This window comes from Lupinus angustifolius, chromosome LG11 (genome assembly GCF_001865875.1).
Source record: "Lupinus angustifolius cultivar Tanjil chromosome LG11, LupAngTanjil_v1.0, whole genome shotgun sequence".
Classification (NCBI taxonomy): domain Eukaryota; kingdom Viridiplantae; phylum Streptophyta; class Magnoliopsida; order Fabales; family Fabaceae; genus Lupinus; species Lupinus angustifolius.
Genome location: NC_032019.1, coordinates 5466757 through 5485013, shown reverse-complemented (window position 1 = coordinate 5485013; position 18257 = coordinate 5466757). Strand labels below are relative to the sequence as shown.

General features: G+C 35.0%; 2 protein-coding genes across 4 annotated transcripts in view; one reads left to right on the top strand and one right to left on the bottom strand.

The window, feature by feature from the left end:
• LOC109359670 overlaps positions 1–437 on the top strand; it is a 2272-nt gene extending 1835 nt beyond the window's left edge. Inside the window, exon 2 of the mRNA XM_019604367.1 lies at positions 57–437. Coding sequence (XP_019459912.1) covers positions 57–437 — 381 coding nt within the window. The remainder of the gene's footprint in view (positions 1–56) is intronic.
• Positions 2677–18257, bottom strand: LOC109360429 (DEAD-box ATP-dependent RNA helicase 31-like). Of its 3 annotated transcripts, none has more exons than XM_019605327.1 (11): positions 17697–18257; positions 7023–7547; positions 6151–6257; positions 5784–5839; positions 5172–5396; positions 4492–4698; positions 4288–4374; positions 4049–4144; positions 3647–3862; positions 3152–3334; positions 2677–3050 (listed from the first exon to the last, which is right to left on the bottom strand). In XM_019605327.1, exons 1-11 carry the CDS (start codon positions 18164–18166, stop codon positions 2823–2825), a joined length of 2400 nt encoding a protein of 799 aa, XP_019460872.1. In that variant the 5' UTR covers positions 18167–18257; the 3' UTR covers positions 2677–2822. The 3 variants fall into 3 exon arrangements, with proteins under 3 accessions (XP_019460872.1, XP_019460873.1, XP_019460874.1); XM_019605328.1 differs by having other exon boundaries at positions 7023–7551; positions 17701–18257; XM_019605329.1 differs by lacking the exons at positions 2677–3050; positions 3152–3334; positions 3647–3862; ... (5 more) ...; positions 6151–6257; positions 7023–7547 and adding exons at positions 12901–13238; positions 13340–13522; positions 13835–14050; ... (4 more) ...; positions 15972–16027; positions 16339–16445 and having other exon boundaries at positions 17211–18257.

Genomic DNA, 18257 nt, shown 5'->3' with positions numbered 1-18257 from the left:
AAAAATCTGAAACCCTTAACATCTTCACAAAATTTACCAAACTGATTCTCACTCAGTTTAACAAAACCATCAAGGCTGTTCAAACTGATGGAGGGGGAGAGTTCAGACCTTTTACTAACTACCTCTCCAATCAAGGCATCCTCCACAGATTGTCATGCCCCCACACTCATCATCAACGAGGCACAGTGGAAAGAAAACACACACATATAGTTGAAACAGGGCTAACTTTATTAGCTCATGCTGGTTTACCTCCATCATTCTGGGAATATGCTTTCACTACAGCTGTGTACCTTATCAACAGACTGCCCTCTGCCACCCTCAACAACAAATCACCTCACTTCAACCTATTTGGATCTGCTCCAGACTATACAACCAATATGGCCAATGAAGAAGTTAGCCATCATGTTATTATTGAAGATGTCACATCCTCTATATAACGAAGAGCAATGTGAATTCCTCACTTTCCAATCTACTTGCATATTTGGATATGAGAGAAGGTCAGAATGATTGGATACTCATGGGACTGTCATAATAATGAAGATGGTGATGATAATACTCCACCTGCTCACACTGCATATCAAAATTTTTCTGGCCAGTTCTTTTCTTCTTGGCTCAAATAGATACATTCAAGAAGATTATTATCAACAAATCCACAAAGATGTTTCAGTGCTTCGAGACCGTGGAAACATTCAGTTGAGATCAAAAGTTCACCTTCATCTCTGTATCCTTATCGTTGCTTAAATCACAATTACTATCCTTCTTGGTTGATCTTTATTTACCATTCTCTTTTTCAATCTTCATATTCTCTATTTCTCTTAATTCTTCTCAATATTTTTGAGGCAAATATTGCCCATATTATTCTCTTGTTATTCTTGAGCAAATGTTGCTCATATTTCATCAAAAAAAAAATTCTCTCTTGTTATCCTTGAGCAAAAAAAATGCTCATAGTTCAACATATTCTTCTTGATATTCTTGAGGCACGTATTGCCCAAATTTCTTTCATTCTTTGGCCAAGAAATCAATATGGTATTCTTGAGCAATAATATCATTGATCTCATTTGATCTTTTTTTCTATTATGTTGGTTCTTGATGAACAACTACTTTCAATTTTAATTCATTCTTTTTTTTAAGAATTCTTATATTTCTTCTATTAATTCTACTAGCACAATATTCCTAGTTTCATGTGCTATATTTTGAAGAATTCTTATATCTCTTGAAATTTCTCTAAGACTCTAATGACATATTTGGGATCATTATTTTCTTTCTCTTCCTCTTATTCCTCGATATTTTTGGTTTTCATCTCCAAGATTGCCACTCAATATTTGATGACTTCATGGCTACATGTAATTTTACTTGAGTATTCAAGTCTTCACCAAAAAATTTCCAATCTTGACATAACGGAGGATGTGACAAAGATCCGATTTTTCACGTTTGGTACCTTCTACCCAAGCTGAGAGTTAATGATATTCACTCCCCAGCTTGAGAGATGTTAAATATGGCTTATATTCGGTTATGGTAGTTAGGATTATGTTTACTTTAAATGGTAGTTTGAGTTTCAAGTAACAATCAAGTTTTTCATTGTATAAATTCTTGCACTTTGCTTTGTATAGGATGATATTCTAATAATGAAAGTTCAGTGCATTTTGTTATCTTTTTGCTCTTTCAATTCCCTTCGAAATCTTGATCTCCATGAAAGTTGATCCTTAGTTTCTTAAAGATACCAAGAACCGCTTCATAGCATAATCAGAGGTCAAAATATTAGTGAGGATGACAACAAATGTTTTAGTCCGTTATTGGGTGCTTCGTTTTCTACATGTTCTAAGAAAACTCAAGCTCTATTTAATGTTTATTGTTGTTAACATTATAACATTATCTAATGAAATGGTGTTTACCTTAATTGTTTATTTATATTTAGGGAAAAGTCCAAAATCATCCAAGAAATTTGCATGTATGATATGCAATGTAGTCCATGAGTTCTGAAAATGTATAAAGGGGACCTTAAACTTTGGATATGATATAAAATAGTCCTTTGCCATCTAAAACATTAAAATTGAATAATGAAAACGTCAAAGCAAAGATCAGGGCACATGTTTTGAAGCTCATGGCTGAATCCTACATTAAAAGTTAAAGAGTATTTTTGAACGGGATGAAGTACTTTTACACTAGAGGGATGTCTTGAACTTCCACTATATTGCATATTCAAACATTAATATATGAAATTTCTCATTAGCATCAATTTAAACTTAAATATAATATCTATACACCATTTCTGTAAAAATTTATATACATTTACATCATTCATTTATATTATTTTTCTTGAAAAGTTAATGATGATTAAACACGAAGGATAAATGATATAATGACAATATATAAAACTCATACATCATCATTGCATATATTTTTTTCTCTTTAAACTTTCATTTCCCTATGTTCTATATGATTAAAATTATAATTAGAAGTTGCATTATCAATCTTGGCCCACCACTACATTTAATGTAACACTACGTACAAATAACAAACTCCTGTACAGAGTATGTTTTAATCTATAAATAATTTTGTCAAGCTAGGACATTGTATGTTGAAACATAGTGGATCTGGCATCACAATTCAATTTAAGTTATAAAAAGATAATTCAATTGAAACCAAAATTAATATGTAAAAGGACTTTGGTATAGCAGACAAAAAGCAAAAAAAGATGTTATTTAATCGAAATTTAGATGTTTCAAGCCTTACAATTTAAAACTATAAGGTAACATTTCAATTCTATAACATCAAAAAAAATGTCCCACATGGCTAATAAGCAAATGAATTGAATAAATAAACTATTTGGTACGTAAACCTGGGATATTTCTAAGTCCCATCTTTCCAAGAACAAGCTTAGGAATAGCAGGAGGGTTATCAAGTCCCATGCTTCTACTGAACTCATTAGCAAGCTCCACTAGCCTATACTTGTCTTTCCCTATTTTCTTGTTCGAATTGTAGTAACCAAGCCATGCCTGATATGCTGCTTCTTTATTCTTCATCTCTACATGAGCTAGAGCTTTTTCCACCTGTTAACATCAGAATGCGGTTAATGATATTGCATACCACCAAATTGATTCTGTTATGAACTTGTGAAAGTATAACAAGAAAATGTAAATCAAAGCGATACCTTTTTCGTAGTTTCGGGATCAACTGAAGGTACTGCAGCTTTCTCAATTGGTAAATCTTTTGCAGTAGATAGAAAGAACTCTTCCCAAGGAGCCAGTAGCAATATGCCCTGTCCTTCTTTACCTTTTCGCCCTGTTCTTCCCAGTCGATGTATATACTGTTCCCTATCAGCTGGTATACCAAGCTGCACATTTCACAAACAGAGCAAACATGAGAATTAAAATTAAAAGCATACATGATTATTAAATGTTTGATCAAACATATATAGCCTGATTGTTTTAACTTTCTTTGCAGCACCAATGGGAATTTACTTTCAGCCAAAGAATGCATTCAGCACTCTTCCAAATGTGCATTGGCATTCACGCAAAAAGAATATACAAACAGGCCATAAATCCATGTGAACCCTTCTGGGATGTGTGCTAGCAAGGTTCAGAAGGCTGATAGCTATAATCGACATGGCAATGATGATGCATCGAAGGAGTTCTGCATTTCTTACCTGTATAACAAGAGTGACATCTGGATAATCAACTCCACGTGCAGATACATCGGAAGTAACTAAAATGATACCCTTTGACTTCCGAAACTCCTCAGAGACTCTGGTTCTATAACTCTGAGGCTTTCTCGAATGGATTTCTCTCACATTCAACTTCAACTCAGCAAGAAGTTCAGCAACAAGTCTTGTGACCATAGCAGTCGTGCAGAAAACAAGAACCTAATAAACCAATAGCTATATCACACATACTTCCAGATCATGTGTGATAATTTAAAAATAAAAACCTCTGTTGCCAAGTAAGTTTTAGAATCTAAGCAGCAATAGCCTAATCCAAAAATATGACAACAAAAAGTTAAAAGAAATATTCAATGCAACTGGTTGCATCTTGCAGATTAGGAAGCAAACCTTATATTCAACATCATCTGCAATGTGCTCCTTCAGAAGAGTATAGAGAAAAGAGAAATGCTTGTCTAATGTAGCAACTAAATGTGTCTGGTGAACCTGAAATGATCCATAACCCCACACATAGAAGAACATAAGCACTAAAGGCATATATGGTGGCAAGTGCATTTGCATACACAAAGTCACAAACAGAAATACATTCTTAGCTACTAGCATGAAGTGATGAAACTATAAACAATTACCTTTGAATGTGTCTCCTCACTACCCTCTTCAACTGTATTGATATATTCATGATCCCTTCTCAAAGCAATATGACAGACTTGACGCACCTTCGCAACAACAATCATATCAGAATGAGCTTGGGAGTTTTCTAAAGCATGAAACATATAACCCAAGTACCAAACACTAAAAAGTGAGGGAGGGAGAAGGTTCCAAGAGAGACATACCTCTTCTGGGACTGTGGCAGAAAACATAAGTGTTTGTCGTTGTTTAGGGGTTGCTGCAATTATCTTTTCGATGTCTTTGCGAAATCCCATGTCTAGTAAATGATCAGCTTCATCAAGCACCAAGACCTTCACACCCATTAGCCTAGTTGCAAAACCAGCAGTATTCTCAACATGATCTCTAAGCCTTCCAGGTGTAGCAACAAGGATCTGTACAGTATACAGAGTAATAATGTTAAGTCCAGAAAACTTGTTTGCTATAACATGCTTATTTGCACAAGCTGGCATGAACCATCATTATAATTTCATAATGACAGTTTCAAGCAAATAATTTTTTTATAGAATCCTTGAATCAAATTAATATATCAAAGGCGATGTGGGTTCAAGGCTTCTAGCTAACAAAAGTGAATGTCAGAGTCAGTTTCTATATCACTATTAAACTCTCGAGTGTGTAAATTTGTTTCTCCTTTTTGTTGATGTTTGATGGAAAATCAGTTTAAAAGCTTATGACTGGTGATGAAAAAGGTTCTAAGATGTTTTATTGAAAGGGAAAATAAATAAATCATATCCTAATAATTGTAATGGCTACAACATATAAAATAAAAAAACATAAAATTCAAGTAAAGACTGTTCAGTAATATAGGGAAAACACTAAATAAAAAATTGGTTATAAAAGGATTTACCTGGCAAGGGTTAGCTTGCATGCGTTTCTGCTCTAAAGCAAGTCTTGTGCCTCCAATCACAACTTGAACACCAATGGTAGGATGGTATTTCAGCAGTTTAGTGGCTTCTGTAGCAGCTTGGCTTGCAAGTTCTCTGGTTGGGCATATGACAAGTACATGAATTGGTGGTCGCCTTTGATCACGATCACTTGGCGGTAATTTTGCAACAGCTTCAATTGATGGAAGCTGAATAAAAAACATAATAAGTAAACTCAAAAATATAATCCATCACTACAACAACAGGTACAATCAATTGTTTTCAGGCTCAAAAAAGTGTGCTAGCATGTTGACGTTCAAGCAGTCCCATGCCCAGAAAACAAAAGGTCAAAAACTAAAAACAACGCAGAAAAAGATATGCCCCATATCATGACAAGATATCCAATTTTGAAGCTCAGGGGAATCAAGCAGAGAAGTCTAAATAAGTAGTTCGCTTATTCCAAATATAGCTTAAGTATAATTTGTACGCTGCAGTAGTTGTCAGTCATAAAACAATTGTGAAGAAAAATGCAAATGATACAGAGGCCTAGGAGTAACCAATAATTTACTCAGGCAAACATAAGTTAAGAGACTTACCAAAAAGGCTACTGTTTTTCCGGTGCCTGTTCTAGCCTTGGCGAGAACATCCTTACCTAGATATAATAGTTAATCGGAGTAAATACCATAATAATAAATAAACTCTTAACAGATACAAGAATCACATCAAACATGTGATAAGTTGCTTTCTTGCTAATTGCTGAAAATTAGGGATAGCACCATATTCTAAATACTGATTCTTCAAATAGTTCAATGATAGCACCCAAAATTATAAGCTCCACACAAGAAGGATCTCAAAAGAATAGGTGCAGGGTATGTCAGAATCAGCAAACATGATATGTTACAATTAGACAAAACACAGCCACAATAAATGACATTATATTATAGCCAAGAAAAAAAGACAAACCTTGGAGTATAATTGGAAGAGTTGCTGCCTGCACAACAGTCATTTTCTCATACCCAGCATCCTTTACTGCTTTTAATGATAGTGGGGAGACTGAACATTGGTCGAATCTGTGGTGGCATCATATCTCAAGAATCAGACACACAGAATACAAGAGCAATATATTGTAATTAGGATAAGAAGGACCAATTGTACGTCAGAATTACAAGAAGTCAACATCCTGAATGTATAAGCACAAGACTCACCTTTCTCTGTATATTAGTTATATTCCTATCCTTCTTTGTCAATAGAAGAGATTGGGATCTTAATATGTGCCCACCATGGAATTGTGCACAAATACCCCACCAATTTCAAAATTCACACCATAGGAAACATGAAATGAAAGTAGCTAGTAAAGTAAAGTTGCATCCTATCTGTCCAACACCTTAATCAATTATATATGCAACTAAAACAGGGTCCAATTAAACTTAAAAGAAGCCGTATGCAAAGTCTAATCATTTAAGGATGAGTTACTTATACAATGATTCTTTTGTTCTAATTTCATGGCCCCGGACATGTATAGAAGTAGAAGTAGAACACCGGGACATAATGGAATGTAATGGCCTATGCTGTTGTTATCTTTGGTTCTACCCTTTTTGGTGAAAATAAGGTCTCATTCTTTTAACTCCTGTTTTGTTCTATTTGTAAAATATACCAAACATTGTGCTCAATCCTTAGCTATCACAGCAACCAAAAACTGCCTTAGGTTAGTGTATGACTATTGACTATCACCCATAGAAAATCTGAAAGTGCTTAGCTTTAAGGCAAACAAACAAGACCCAATACTTAAATTATAATGATCATTTTCGATTCTAATTTCGGAATAACATACATACCTGGTATCACTCAAATAAGACTCAGAACCCCCAGATGAAGCAGCTCTTGGAGTTGTTTTCTCATTTCCAAACAAAGCAGTTTTGCTCTTACTCAATATCTCATCATCTTCCTCACTACCTTCACTCTCATCATCATCATCACTGAGAAATTCATCGAAGCCACGACTATTGAACCGATCTACCACCTCATCCTCATCATCATCTTCATCCTCATCCTCTTCCTCACTCTTCGATTGAGAAGACATTCTAGTTGCGTTCCTCAATTCCACTCCTCTTCTACTACTCTTCCCAAACACAGCTTCCCTATTATCACTATTATTATTATTATTCCTTGAAGAACGGAATTCATCTTTCTCACCATTAAAATTCTGAATAGCCCTTGAATTTCTCCTTGAGAACGAGTCAAGCGGGTCACGAGTTTCCCTCCGAGTTGACTCACCCCTCATATCCCTTCCTCTTCCACGTCCTCTTCCACTTACACTCCCCCTTCCTCGGTTACCAGAGTCAAACGAGTCACGAGTTCCCCTCCGAGTTGACTCATCGATTCTACCACCACCACCGCCACCACTACCACCCCTTCCTCTTCCTCCTCCTCTTCCTCCGCCTCTTCCTCTTCCCATTCCACTTCCTCTTCCTCTGACAGAGTCCCTATTATCATCATCATCACTGGTGAGTCGACCACGGTAGGAATCGGTCCTTAACTCGCTAACCCAGCCACTGAGTTCAGACTCTTCATCAATAAGACTCTTGGAAGCACGAACCTTTCCTCTGCTACCACTGCTACTGTGGGTGGATAATGGGCGAAGATGAAACGGTGCGTTTTGGAGGGGAAGGTGTTTGAGGTTGAAAGAGAATAAGATGGGTGAGAAAATGGGAAGCGTGGCGCGTGAAGAAAGAGGGTTCATGGTGAAAGTGAAAGAAGTGCGAAGTTGAGATAAGAGAACCTTAGTAGGCATAGTAGCAGAAGAAGAAGAAGAAGAAAAAGGAAGAAGAGAAAATGAGAAGAGAGTAGAGAGGGTTTTTGTGGATGAGATAGAGATAGTACGAACAAGGCATTAGGGTTTAAGACATTTTTTTTAATTTATAATCAAATTTCAAAATGGCCTAAATTATAATCTACATTATACTTCATTTACTCTATTTTATAATATATAAAAAAGCTCAATTAACTTCAGACATATCAAAAAAATTAGTTACAAAATCAATCAATTGTTTTGATTAATAAAAAATTTACAAATAATTATAATTAGTATAAGTATAATATTTATACATTATCAATATAAAGATTTATTCAGAGTTAATAAATGATTCATCGTTCATTTATATTATTTTTTCGAAGAGTTGATGATGATTAAACATGAGTGATAAATGATATAATGATAGTATATAAAACTCATACAGTATTAGTACGTACGCTTTTTCTCAATTATTATTGCTTACCGACAAATTGGTCAATTAAATTACTAAATCGAGTTGTCACAAACAAATATAAAGATTGTTGATTCCACAAAGGTTTGCTTGACAATAAGTCATGTATAGCTGAAAATTGTTATTCTAAGTAAAATTTTATAAGTAATTTGTTGGTTTGGTTGCATAAATAAACTAAAAACAATTTGATAAACCATTAAATAGAAGATATTGAGATTATACTTTACTATTCATTATCTATATATACTCGATTTGACAATACTTATGCATCAAACTAAGATGTTATCATGGACAAATTGAGATATCAATAATATTAAATATTAATGTCTTTTCAAATTAATAGCTTATGAATAAAGCTCTATTTAGTAACTCTACTCAGAAGATGAATAATTATAGGGAAAAAGATATATACATTGATAGTGTAAAAGTTTTCATATTGTCACTACATCATCCACATTGATTTTTAGTTATCATTGACTTTAAAATAAAAGTATTGCAAATAAATGGTAGATAATACACTGACTATGTATAAATTTTTACATTGTCAATACACATACTTTACACTCATAATTATAATCGACAAACAAAGTCATATGTCTAGCATATTGCTGTAAAAGTGATAATTAGTGTAACACCTTGATGGTATTAATCTTTAATTTATTAGTCATATTAGTAATTCATTAATATTGCTCTATGTCTAACAATTGTACTAACAAGATGGAGATTTATGATCCCTTAACACACATTTATATCTAGCAACTATGTTAATAAATATGAGAATTATTTAGTTGTGAAAATATATTTATATCTAGTAACTAAATCAACAACATACAAAATGTTATATATTGATACAAATTTATGTATAGCAATTATACCAATATGATGAACTATTCAGGTTTTAGAATGAGAATTCATTCATGCATTCATAATTGCAATATCATACAAAAATGGCATCAACCTCAATTAAACATTAAGCATCAAATAACCAATAAGAATCAAAGTGTAATGAATACATCAGATCCTACTCTGGTTCACCAAACAACAGAACAATTTGGTCCTGAACACCTCTACATGGGTAATGGCACAAAAGAACCTATTTCTTGCAGTGGCACAAGCACTTTCACCTCTCCTTTACACCCTCACTTGTCTTTATCTTTACATAATCTACTTCTTGTGCCTACTATTACCAAGAACCTAATCAGTGTTTCCCAATTTGCTAAAGATAATAACTGTTATTTTAAGTTTCATCCTAATGACTGTTTTGTCAAATCACAGGGTTCTAACACTATTCTTCTCAAAGGATCCCTTACCTCTGAGGGTCTCTATGCCTTCCAGAGCCTATTTCCACAAAAGTCAGCCTACTATGCCTCAACTCCTACTCCAACTGGACAGTTCAAGTCCCCTGTATTAGATAGTCCTACTTCTAGGCATTTTTCTACTGAATTCTTGTGGCACTGTCGTTTAGGGCATGCTCACACCTCTATTATAAACATTGTCCTCTCTACTTGTAATATTTCTCATTCAAATAAAACAATTCCTGATTTTTGCAATGCATGTTGTTATGGCAAGTCCCATAGACTTCACTCTCCTAACTCCATCACCTCTTATTCTAATGCATTTGACTTACTTTATCTAGACCTATGGGGGCCCTCACCAGTTATCTCTGAATCTGGTTTTAAATACTATCTCTCCATTGTGGATGCCAAAACCAAACATACTTGGATATTTTTACTTACACAAAAATCTGAAACCCTTAACATCTTCACAAAATTTACCAAACTGATTCTCACTCAGTTTAACAAAACCATCAAGGCTGTTCAAACTGATGGAGGGGGAGAGTTCAGACCTTTTACTAACTACCTCTCCAATCAAGGCATCCTCCACAGATTGTCATGCCCCCACACTCATCATCAACGAGGCACAGTGGAAAGAAAACACACACATATAGTTGAAACAGGGCTAACTTTATTAGCTCATGCTGGTTTACCTCCATCATTCTGGGAATATGCTTTCACTACAGCTGTGTACCTTATCAACAGACTGCCCTCTGCCACCCTCAACAACAAATCACCTCACTTCAACCTATTTGGATCTGCTCCAGACTATACAACCAATATGGCCAATGAAGAAGTTAGCCATCATGTTATTATTGAAGATGTCACATCCTCTATATAACGAAGAGCAATGTGAATTCCTCACTTTCCAATCTACTTGCATATTTGGATATGAGAGAAGGTCAGAATGATTGGATACTCATGGGACTGTCATAATAATGAAGATGGTGATGATAATACTCCACCTGCTCACACTGCATATCAAAATTTTTCTGGCCAGTTCTTTTCTTCTTGGCTCAAATAGATACATTCAAGAAGATTATTATCAACAAATCCACAAAGATGTTTCAGTGCTTCGAGACCGTGGAAACATTCAGTTGAGATCAAAAGTTCACCTTCATCTCTGTATCCTTATCGTTGCTTAAATCACAATTACTATCCTTCTTGGTTGATCTTTATTTACCATTCTCTTTTTCAATCTTCATATTCTCTATTTCTCTTAATTCTTCTCAATATTTTTGAGGCAAATATTGCCCATATTATTCTCTTGTTATTCTTGAGCAAATGTTGCTCATATTTCATCAAAAAAAAAATTCTCTCTTGTTATCCTTGAGCAAAAAAAATGCTCATAGTTCAACATATTCTTCTTGATATTCTTGAGGCACGTATTGCCCAAATTTCTTTCATTCTTTGGCCAAGAAATCAATATGGTATTCTTGAGCAATAATATCATTGATCTCATTTGATCTTTTTTTCTATTATGTTGGTTCTTGATGAACAACTACTTTCAATTTTAATTCATTCTTTTTTTTAAGAATTCTTATATTTCTTCTATTAATTCTACTAGCACAATATTCCTAGTTTCATGTGCTATATTTTGAAGAATTCTTATATCTCTTGAAATTTCTCTAAGACTCTAATGACATATTTGGGATCATTATTTTCTTTCTCTTCCTCTTATTCCTCGATATTTTTGGTTTTCATCTCCAAGATTGCCACTCAATATTTGATGACTTCATGGCTACATGTAATTTTACTTGAGTATTCAAGTCTTCACCAAAAAATTTCCAATCTTGACATAACGGAGGATGTGACAAAGATCCGATTTTTCACGTTTGGTACCTTCTACCCAAGCTGAGAGTTAATGATATTCACTCCCCAGCTTGAGAGATGTTAAATATGGCTTATATTCGGTTATGGTAGTTAGGATTATGTTTACTTTAAATGGTAGTTTGAGTTTCAAGTAACAATCAAGTTTTTCATTGTATAAATTCTTGCACTTTGCTTTGTATAGGATGATATTCTAATAATGAAAGTTCAGTGCATTTTGTTATCTTTTTGCTCTTTCAATTCCCTTCGAAATCTTGATCTCCATGAAAGTTGATCCTTAGTTTCTTAAAGATACCAAGAACCGCTTCATAGCATAATCAGAGGTCAAAATATTAGTGAGGATGACAACAAATGTTTTAGTCCGTTATTGGGTGCTTCGTTTTCTACATGTTCTAAGAAAACTCAAGCTCTATTTAATGTTTATTGTTGTTAACATTATAACATTATCTAATGAAATGGTGTTTACCTTAATTGTTTATTTATATTTAGGGAAAAGTCCAAAATCATCCAAGAAATTTGCATGTATGATATGCAATGTAGTCCATGAGTTCTGAAAATGTATAAAGGGGACCTTAAACTTTGGATATGATATAAAATAGTCCTTTGCCATCTAAAACATTAAAATTGAATAATGAAAACGTCAAAGCAAAGATCAGGGCACATGTTTTGAAGCTCATGGCTGAATCCTACATTAAAAGTTAAAGAGTATTTTTGAACGGGATGAAGTACTTTTACACTAGAGGGATGTCTTGAACTTCCACTATATTGCATATTCAAACATTAATATATGAAATTTCTCATTAGCATCAATTTAAACTTAAATATAATATCTATACACCATTTCTGTAAAAATTTATATACATTTACATCATTCATTTATATTATTTTTCTTGAAAAGTTAATGATGATTAAACACGAAGGATAAATGATATAATGACAATATATAAAACTCATACATCATCATTGCATATATTTTTTTCTCTTTAAACTTTCATTTCCCTATGTTCTATATGATTAAAATTATAATTAGAAGTTGCATTATCAATCTTGGCCCACCACTACATTTAATGTAACACTACGTACAAATAACAAACTCCTGTACAGAGTATGTTTTAATCTATAAATAATTTTGTCAAGCTAGGACATTGTATGTTGAAACATAGTGGATCTGGCATCACAATTCAATTTAAGTTATAAAAAGATAATTCAATTGAAACCAAAATTAATATGTAAAAGGACTTTGGTATAGCAGACAAAAAGCAAAAAAAGATGTTATTTAATCGAAATTTAGATGTTTCAAGCCTTACAATTTAAAACTATAAGGTAACATTTCAATTCTATAACATCAAAAAAAATGTCCCACATGGCTAATAAGCAAATGAATTGAATAAATAAACTATTTGGTACGTAAACCTGGGATATTTCTAAGTCCCATCTTTCCAAGAACAAGCTTAGGAATAGCAGGAGGGTTATCAAGTCCCATGCTTCTACTGAACTCATTAGCAAGCTCCACTAGCCTATACTTGTCTTTCCCTATTTTCTTGTTCGAATTGTAGTAACCAAGCCATGCCTGATATGCTGCTTCTTTATTCTTCATCTCTACATGAGCTAGAGCTTTTTCCACCTGTTAACATCAGAATGCGGTTAATGATATTGCATACCACCAAATTGATTCTGTTATGAACTTGTGAAAGTATAACAAGAAAATGTAAATCAAAGCGATACCTTTTTCGTAGTTTCGGGATCAACTGAAGGTACTGCAGCTTTCTCAATTGGTAAATCTTTTGCAGTAGATAGAAAGAACTCTTCCCAAGGAGCCAGTAGCAATATGCCCTGTCCTTCTTTACCTTTTCGCCCTGTTCTTCCCAGTCGATGTATATACTGTTCCCTATCAGCTGGTATACCAAGCTGCACATTTCACAAACAGAGCAAACATGAGAATTAAAATTAAAAGCATACATGATTATTAAATGTTTGATCAAACATATATAGCCTGATTGTTTTAACTTTCTTTGCAGCACCAATGGGAATTTACTTTCAGCCAAAGAATGCATTCAGCACTCTTCCAAATGTGCATTGGCATTCACGCAAAAAGAATATACAAACAGGCCATAAATCCATGTGAACCCTTCTGGGATGTGTGCTAGCAAGGTTCAGAAGGCTGATAGCTATAATCGACATGGCAATGATGATGCATCGAAGGAGTTCTGCATTTCTTACCTGTATAACAAGAGTGACATCTGGATAATCAACTCCACGTGCAGATACATCGGAAGTAACTAAAATGATACCCTTTGACTTCCGAAACTCCTCAGAGACTCTGGTTCTATAACTCTGAGGCTTTCTCGAATGGATTTCTCTCACATTCAACTTCAACTCAGCAAGAAGTTCAGCAACAAGTCTTGTGACCATAGCAGTCGTGCAGAAAACAAGAACCTAATAAACCAATAGCTATATCACACATACTTCCAGATCATGTGTGATAATTTAAAAATAAAAACCTCTGTTGCCAAGTAAGTTTTAGAATCTAAGCAGCAATAGCCTAATCCAAAAATATGACAACAAAAAGTTAAAAGAAATATTCAATGCAACTGGTTGCATCTTGCAGATTAGGAAGCAAACCTTATATTCAACATCATCTGCAATGTGCTCCTTCAGAAGAGTATAGAGAAAAGAGAAATGCTTGTCTAATGTAGCAACTAAATGTGTCTGGTGAACCTGAAATGATCCATAACCCCACACATAGAAGAACATAAGCACTAAAGGCATATATGGTGGCAAGTGCATTTGCATACACAAAGTCACAAACAGAAATACATTCTTAGCTACTAGCATGAAGTGATGAAACTATAAACAATTACCTTTGAATGTGTCTCCTCACTACCCTCTTCAACTGTATTGATATATTCATGATCCCTTCTCAAAGCAATATGACAGACTTGACGCACCTTCGCAACAACAATCATATCAGAATGAGCTTGGGAGTTTTCTAAAGCATGAAACATATAACCCAAGTACCAAACACTAAAAAGTGAGGGAGGGAGAAGGTTCCAAGAGAGACATACCTCTTCTGGGACTGTGGCAGAAAACATAAGTGTTTGTCGTTGTTTAGGGGTTGCTGCAATTATCTTTTCGATGTCTTTGCGAAATCCCATGTCTAGTAAATGATCAGCTTCATCAAGCACCAAGACCTTCACACCCATTAGCCTAGTTGCAAAACCAGCAGTATTCTCAACATGATCTCTAAGCCTTCCAGGTGTAGCAACAAGGATCTGTACAGTATACAGAGTAATAATGTTAAGTCCAGAAAACTTGTTTGCTATAACATGCTTATTTGCACAAGCTGGCATGAACCATCATTATAATTTCATAATGACAGTTTCAAGCAAATAATTTTTTTATAGAATCCTTGAATCAAATTAATATATCAAAGGCGATGTGGGTTCAAGGCTTCTAGCTAACAAAAGTGAATGTCAGAGTCAGTTTCTATATCACTATTAAACTCTCGAGTGTGTAAATTTGTTTCTCCTTTTTGTTGATGTTTGATGGAAAATCAGTTTAAAAGCTTATGACTGGTGATGAAAAAGGTTCTAAGATGTTTTATTGAAAGGGAAAATAAATAAATCATATCCTAATAATTGTAATGGCTACAACATATAAAATAAAAAAACATAAAATTCAAGTAAAGACTGTTCAGTAATATAGGGAAAACACTAAATAAAAAATTGGTTATAAAAGGATTTACCTGGCAAGGGTTAGCTTGCATGCGTTTCTGCTCTAAAGCAAGTCTTGTGCCTCCAATCACAACTTGAACACCAATGGTAGGATGGTATTTCAGCAGTTTAGTGGCTTCTGTAGCAGCTTGGCTTGCAAGTTCTCTGGTTGGGCATATGACAAGTACATGAATTGGTGGTCGCCTTTGATCACGATCACTTGGCGGTAATTTTGCAACAGCTTCAATTGATGGAAGCTGAATAAAAAACATAATAAGTAAACTCAAAAATATAATCCATCACTACAACAACAGGTACAATCAATTGTTTTCAGGCTCAAAAAAGTGTGCTAGCATGTTGACGTTCAAGCAGTCCCATGCCCAGAAAACAAAAGGTCAAAAACTAAAAACAACGCAGAAAAAGATATGCCCCATATCATGACAAGATATCCAATTTTGAAGCTCAGGGGAATCAAGCAGAGAAGTCTAAATAAGTAGTTCGCTTATTCCAAATATAGCTTAAGTATAATTTGTACGCTGCAGTAGTTGTCAGTCATAAAACAATTGTGAAGAAAAATGCAAATGATACAGAGGCCTAGGAGTAACCAATAATTTACTCAGGCAAACATAAGTTAAGAGACTTACCAAAAAGGCTACTGTTTTTCCGGTGCCTGTTCTAGCCTTGGCGAGAACATCCTTACCTAGATATAATAGTTAATCGGAGTAAATACCATAATAATAAATAAACTCTTAACAGATACAAGAATCACATCAAACATGTGATAAGTTGCTTTCTTGCTAATTGCTGAAAATTAGGGATAGCACCATATTCTAAATACTGATTCTTCAAATAGTTCAATGATAGCACCCAAAATTATAAGCTCCACACAAGAAGGATCTCAAAAGAATAGGTGCAGGGTATGTCAGAATCAGCAAACATGATATGTTACAATTAGACAAAACACAGCCACAATAAATGACATTATATTATAGCCAAGAAAAAAAGACAAACCTTGGAGTATAATTGGAAGAGTTGCTGCCTGCACAACAGTCATTTTCTCATACCCAGCATCCTTTACTGCTTTTAATGATAGTGGGGAGACTGAACATTGGTCGAATCTGTGGTGGCATCATATCTCAAGAATCAGACACACAGAATACAAGAGCAATATATTGTAATTAGGATAAGAAGGACCAATTGTACGTCAGAATTACAAGAAGTCAACATCCTGAATGTATAAGCACAAGACTCACCTTTCTCTGTATATTAGTTATATTCCTATCCTTCTTTGTCAATAGAAGAGATTGGGATCTTAATATGTGCCCACCATGGAATTGTGCACAAATACCCCACCAATTTCAAAATTCACACCATAGGAAACATGAAATGAAAGTAGCTAGTAAAGTAAAGTTGCATCCTATCTGTCCAACACCTTAATCAATTATATATGCAACTAAAACAGGGTCCAATTAAACTTAAAAGAAGCCGTATGCAAAGTCTAATCATTTAAGGATGAGTTACTTATACAATGATTCTTTTGTTCTAATTTCATGGCCCCGGACATGTATAGAAGTAGAAGTAGAACACCGGGACATAATGGAATGTAATGGCCTATGCTGTTGTTATCTTTGGTTCTACCCTTTTTGGTGAAAATAAGGTCTCATTCTTTTAACTCCTGTTTTGTTCTATTTGTAAAATATACCAAACATTGTGCTCAATCCTTAGCTATCACAGCAACCAAAAACTGCCTTAGGTTAGTGTATGACTATTGACTATCACCCATAGAAAATCTGAAAGTGCTTAGCTTTAAGGCAAACAAACAAGACCCAATACTTAAATTATAATGATCATTTTCGATTCTAATTTCGGAATAACATACATACCTGGTATCACTCAAATAAGACTCAGAACCCCCAGATGAAGCAGCTCTTGGAGTTGTTTTCTCATTTCCAAACAAAGCAGTTTTGCTCTTACTCAATATCTCATCATCTTCCTCACTACCTTCACTCTCATCATCATCATCACTGAGAAATTCATCGAAGCCACGACTATTGAACCGATCTACCACCTCATCCTCATCATCATCTTCATCCTCATCCTCTTCCTCACTCTTCGATTGAGAAGACATTCTAGTTGCGTTCCTCAATTCCACTCCTCTTCTACTACTCTTCCCAAACACAGCTTCCCTATTATCACTATTATTATTATTATTCCTTGAAGAACGGAATTCATCTTTCTCACCATTAAAATTCTGAATAGCCCTTGAATTTCTCCTTGAGAACGAGTCAAGCGGGTCACGAGTTTCCCTCCGAGTTGACTCACCCCTCATATCCCTTCCTCTTCCACGTCCTCTTCCACTTACACTCCCCCTTCCTCGGTTACCAGAGTCAAACGAGTCACGAGTTCCCCTCCGAGTTGACTCATCGATTCTACCACCACCACCGCCACCACTACCACCCCTTCCTCTTCCTCCTCCTCTTCCTCCGCCTCTTCCTCTTCCCATTCCACTTCCTCTTCCTCTGACAGAGTCCCTATTATCATCATCATCACTGGTGAGTCGACCACGGTAGGAATCGGTCCTTAACTCGCTAACCCAGCCACTGAGTTCAGACTCTTCATCAATAAGACTCTTGGAAGCACGAACCTTTCCTCTGCTACCACTGCTACTGTGGGTGGATAATGGGCGAAGATGAAACGGTGCGTTTTGGAGGGGAAGGTGTTTGAGGTTGAAAGAGAATAAGATGGGTGAGAAAATGGGAAGCGTGGCGCGTGAAGAAAGAGGGTTCATGGTGAAAGTGAAAGAAGTGCGAAGTTGAGATAAGAGAACCTTAGTAGGCATAGTAGCAGAAGAAGAAGAAGAAGAAAAAGGAAGAAGAGAAAATGAGAAGAGAGTAGAGAGGGTTTTTGTGGATGAGATAGAGATAGTACGA

Excerpts from the sequence above, each read along its gene's own strand:
- LOC109360429 (XM_019605327.1), bottom strand. The coding sequence starts at position 18,166 with ATGCCTACTAAGGTTCTCTTATCTCAACTTCGCACTTCTTTCACTTTC. Across the intron at positions 7,548-17,696 it reads GACTCTGGTAACCGAGGAAG|GGGAACTCGTGACTCGTTTG; the intron begins GGGGAGTGTAAG and ends GTCAACTCGGAG. Across the intron at positions 4,145-4,287 it reads GTGAGGAGACACATTCAAAG|GTTCACCAGACACATTTAGT; the intron begins GTAATTGTTTAT and ends GGATCATTTCAG.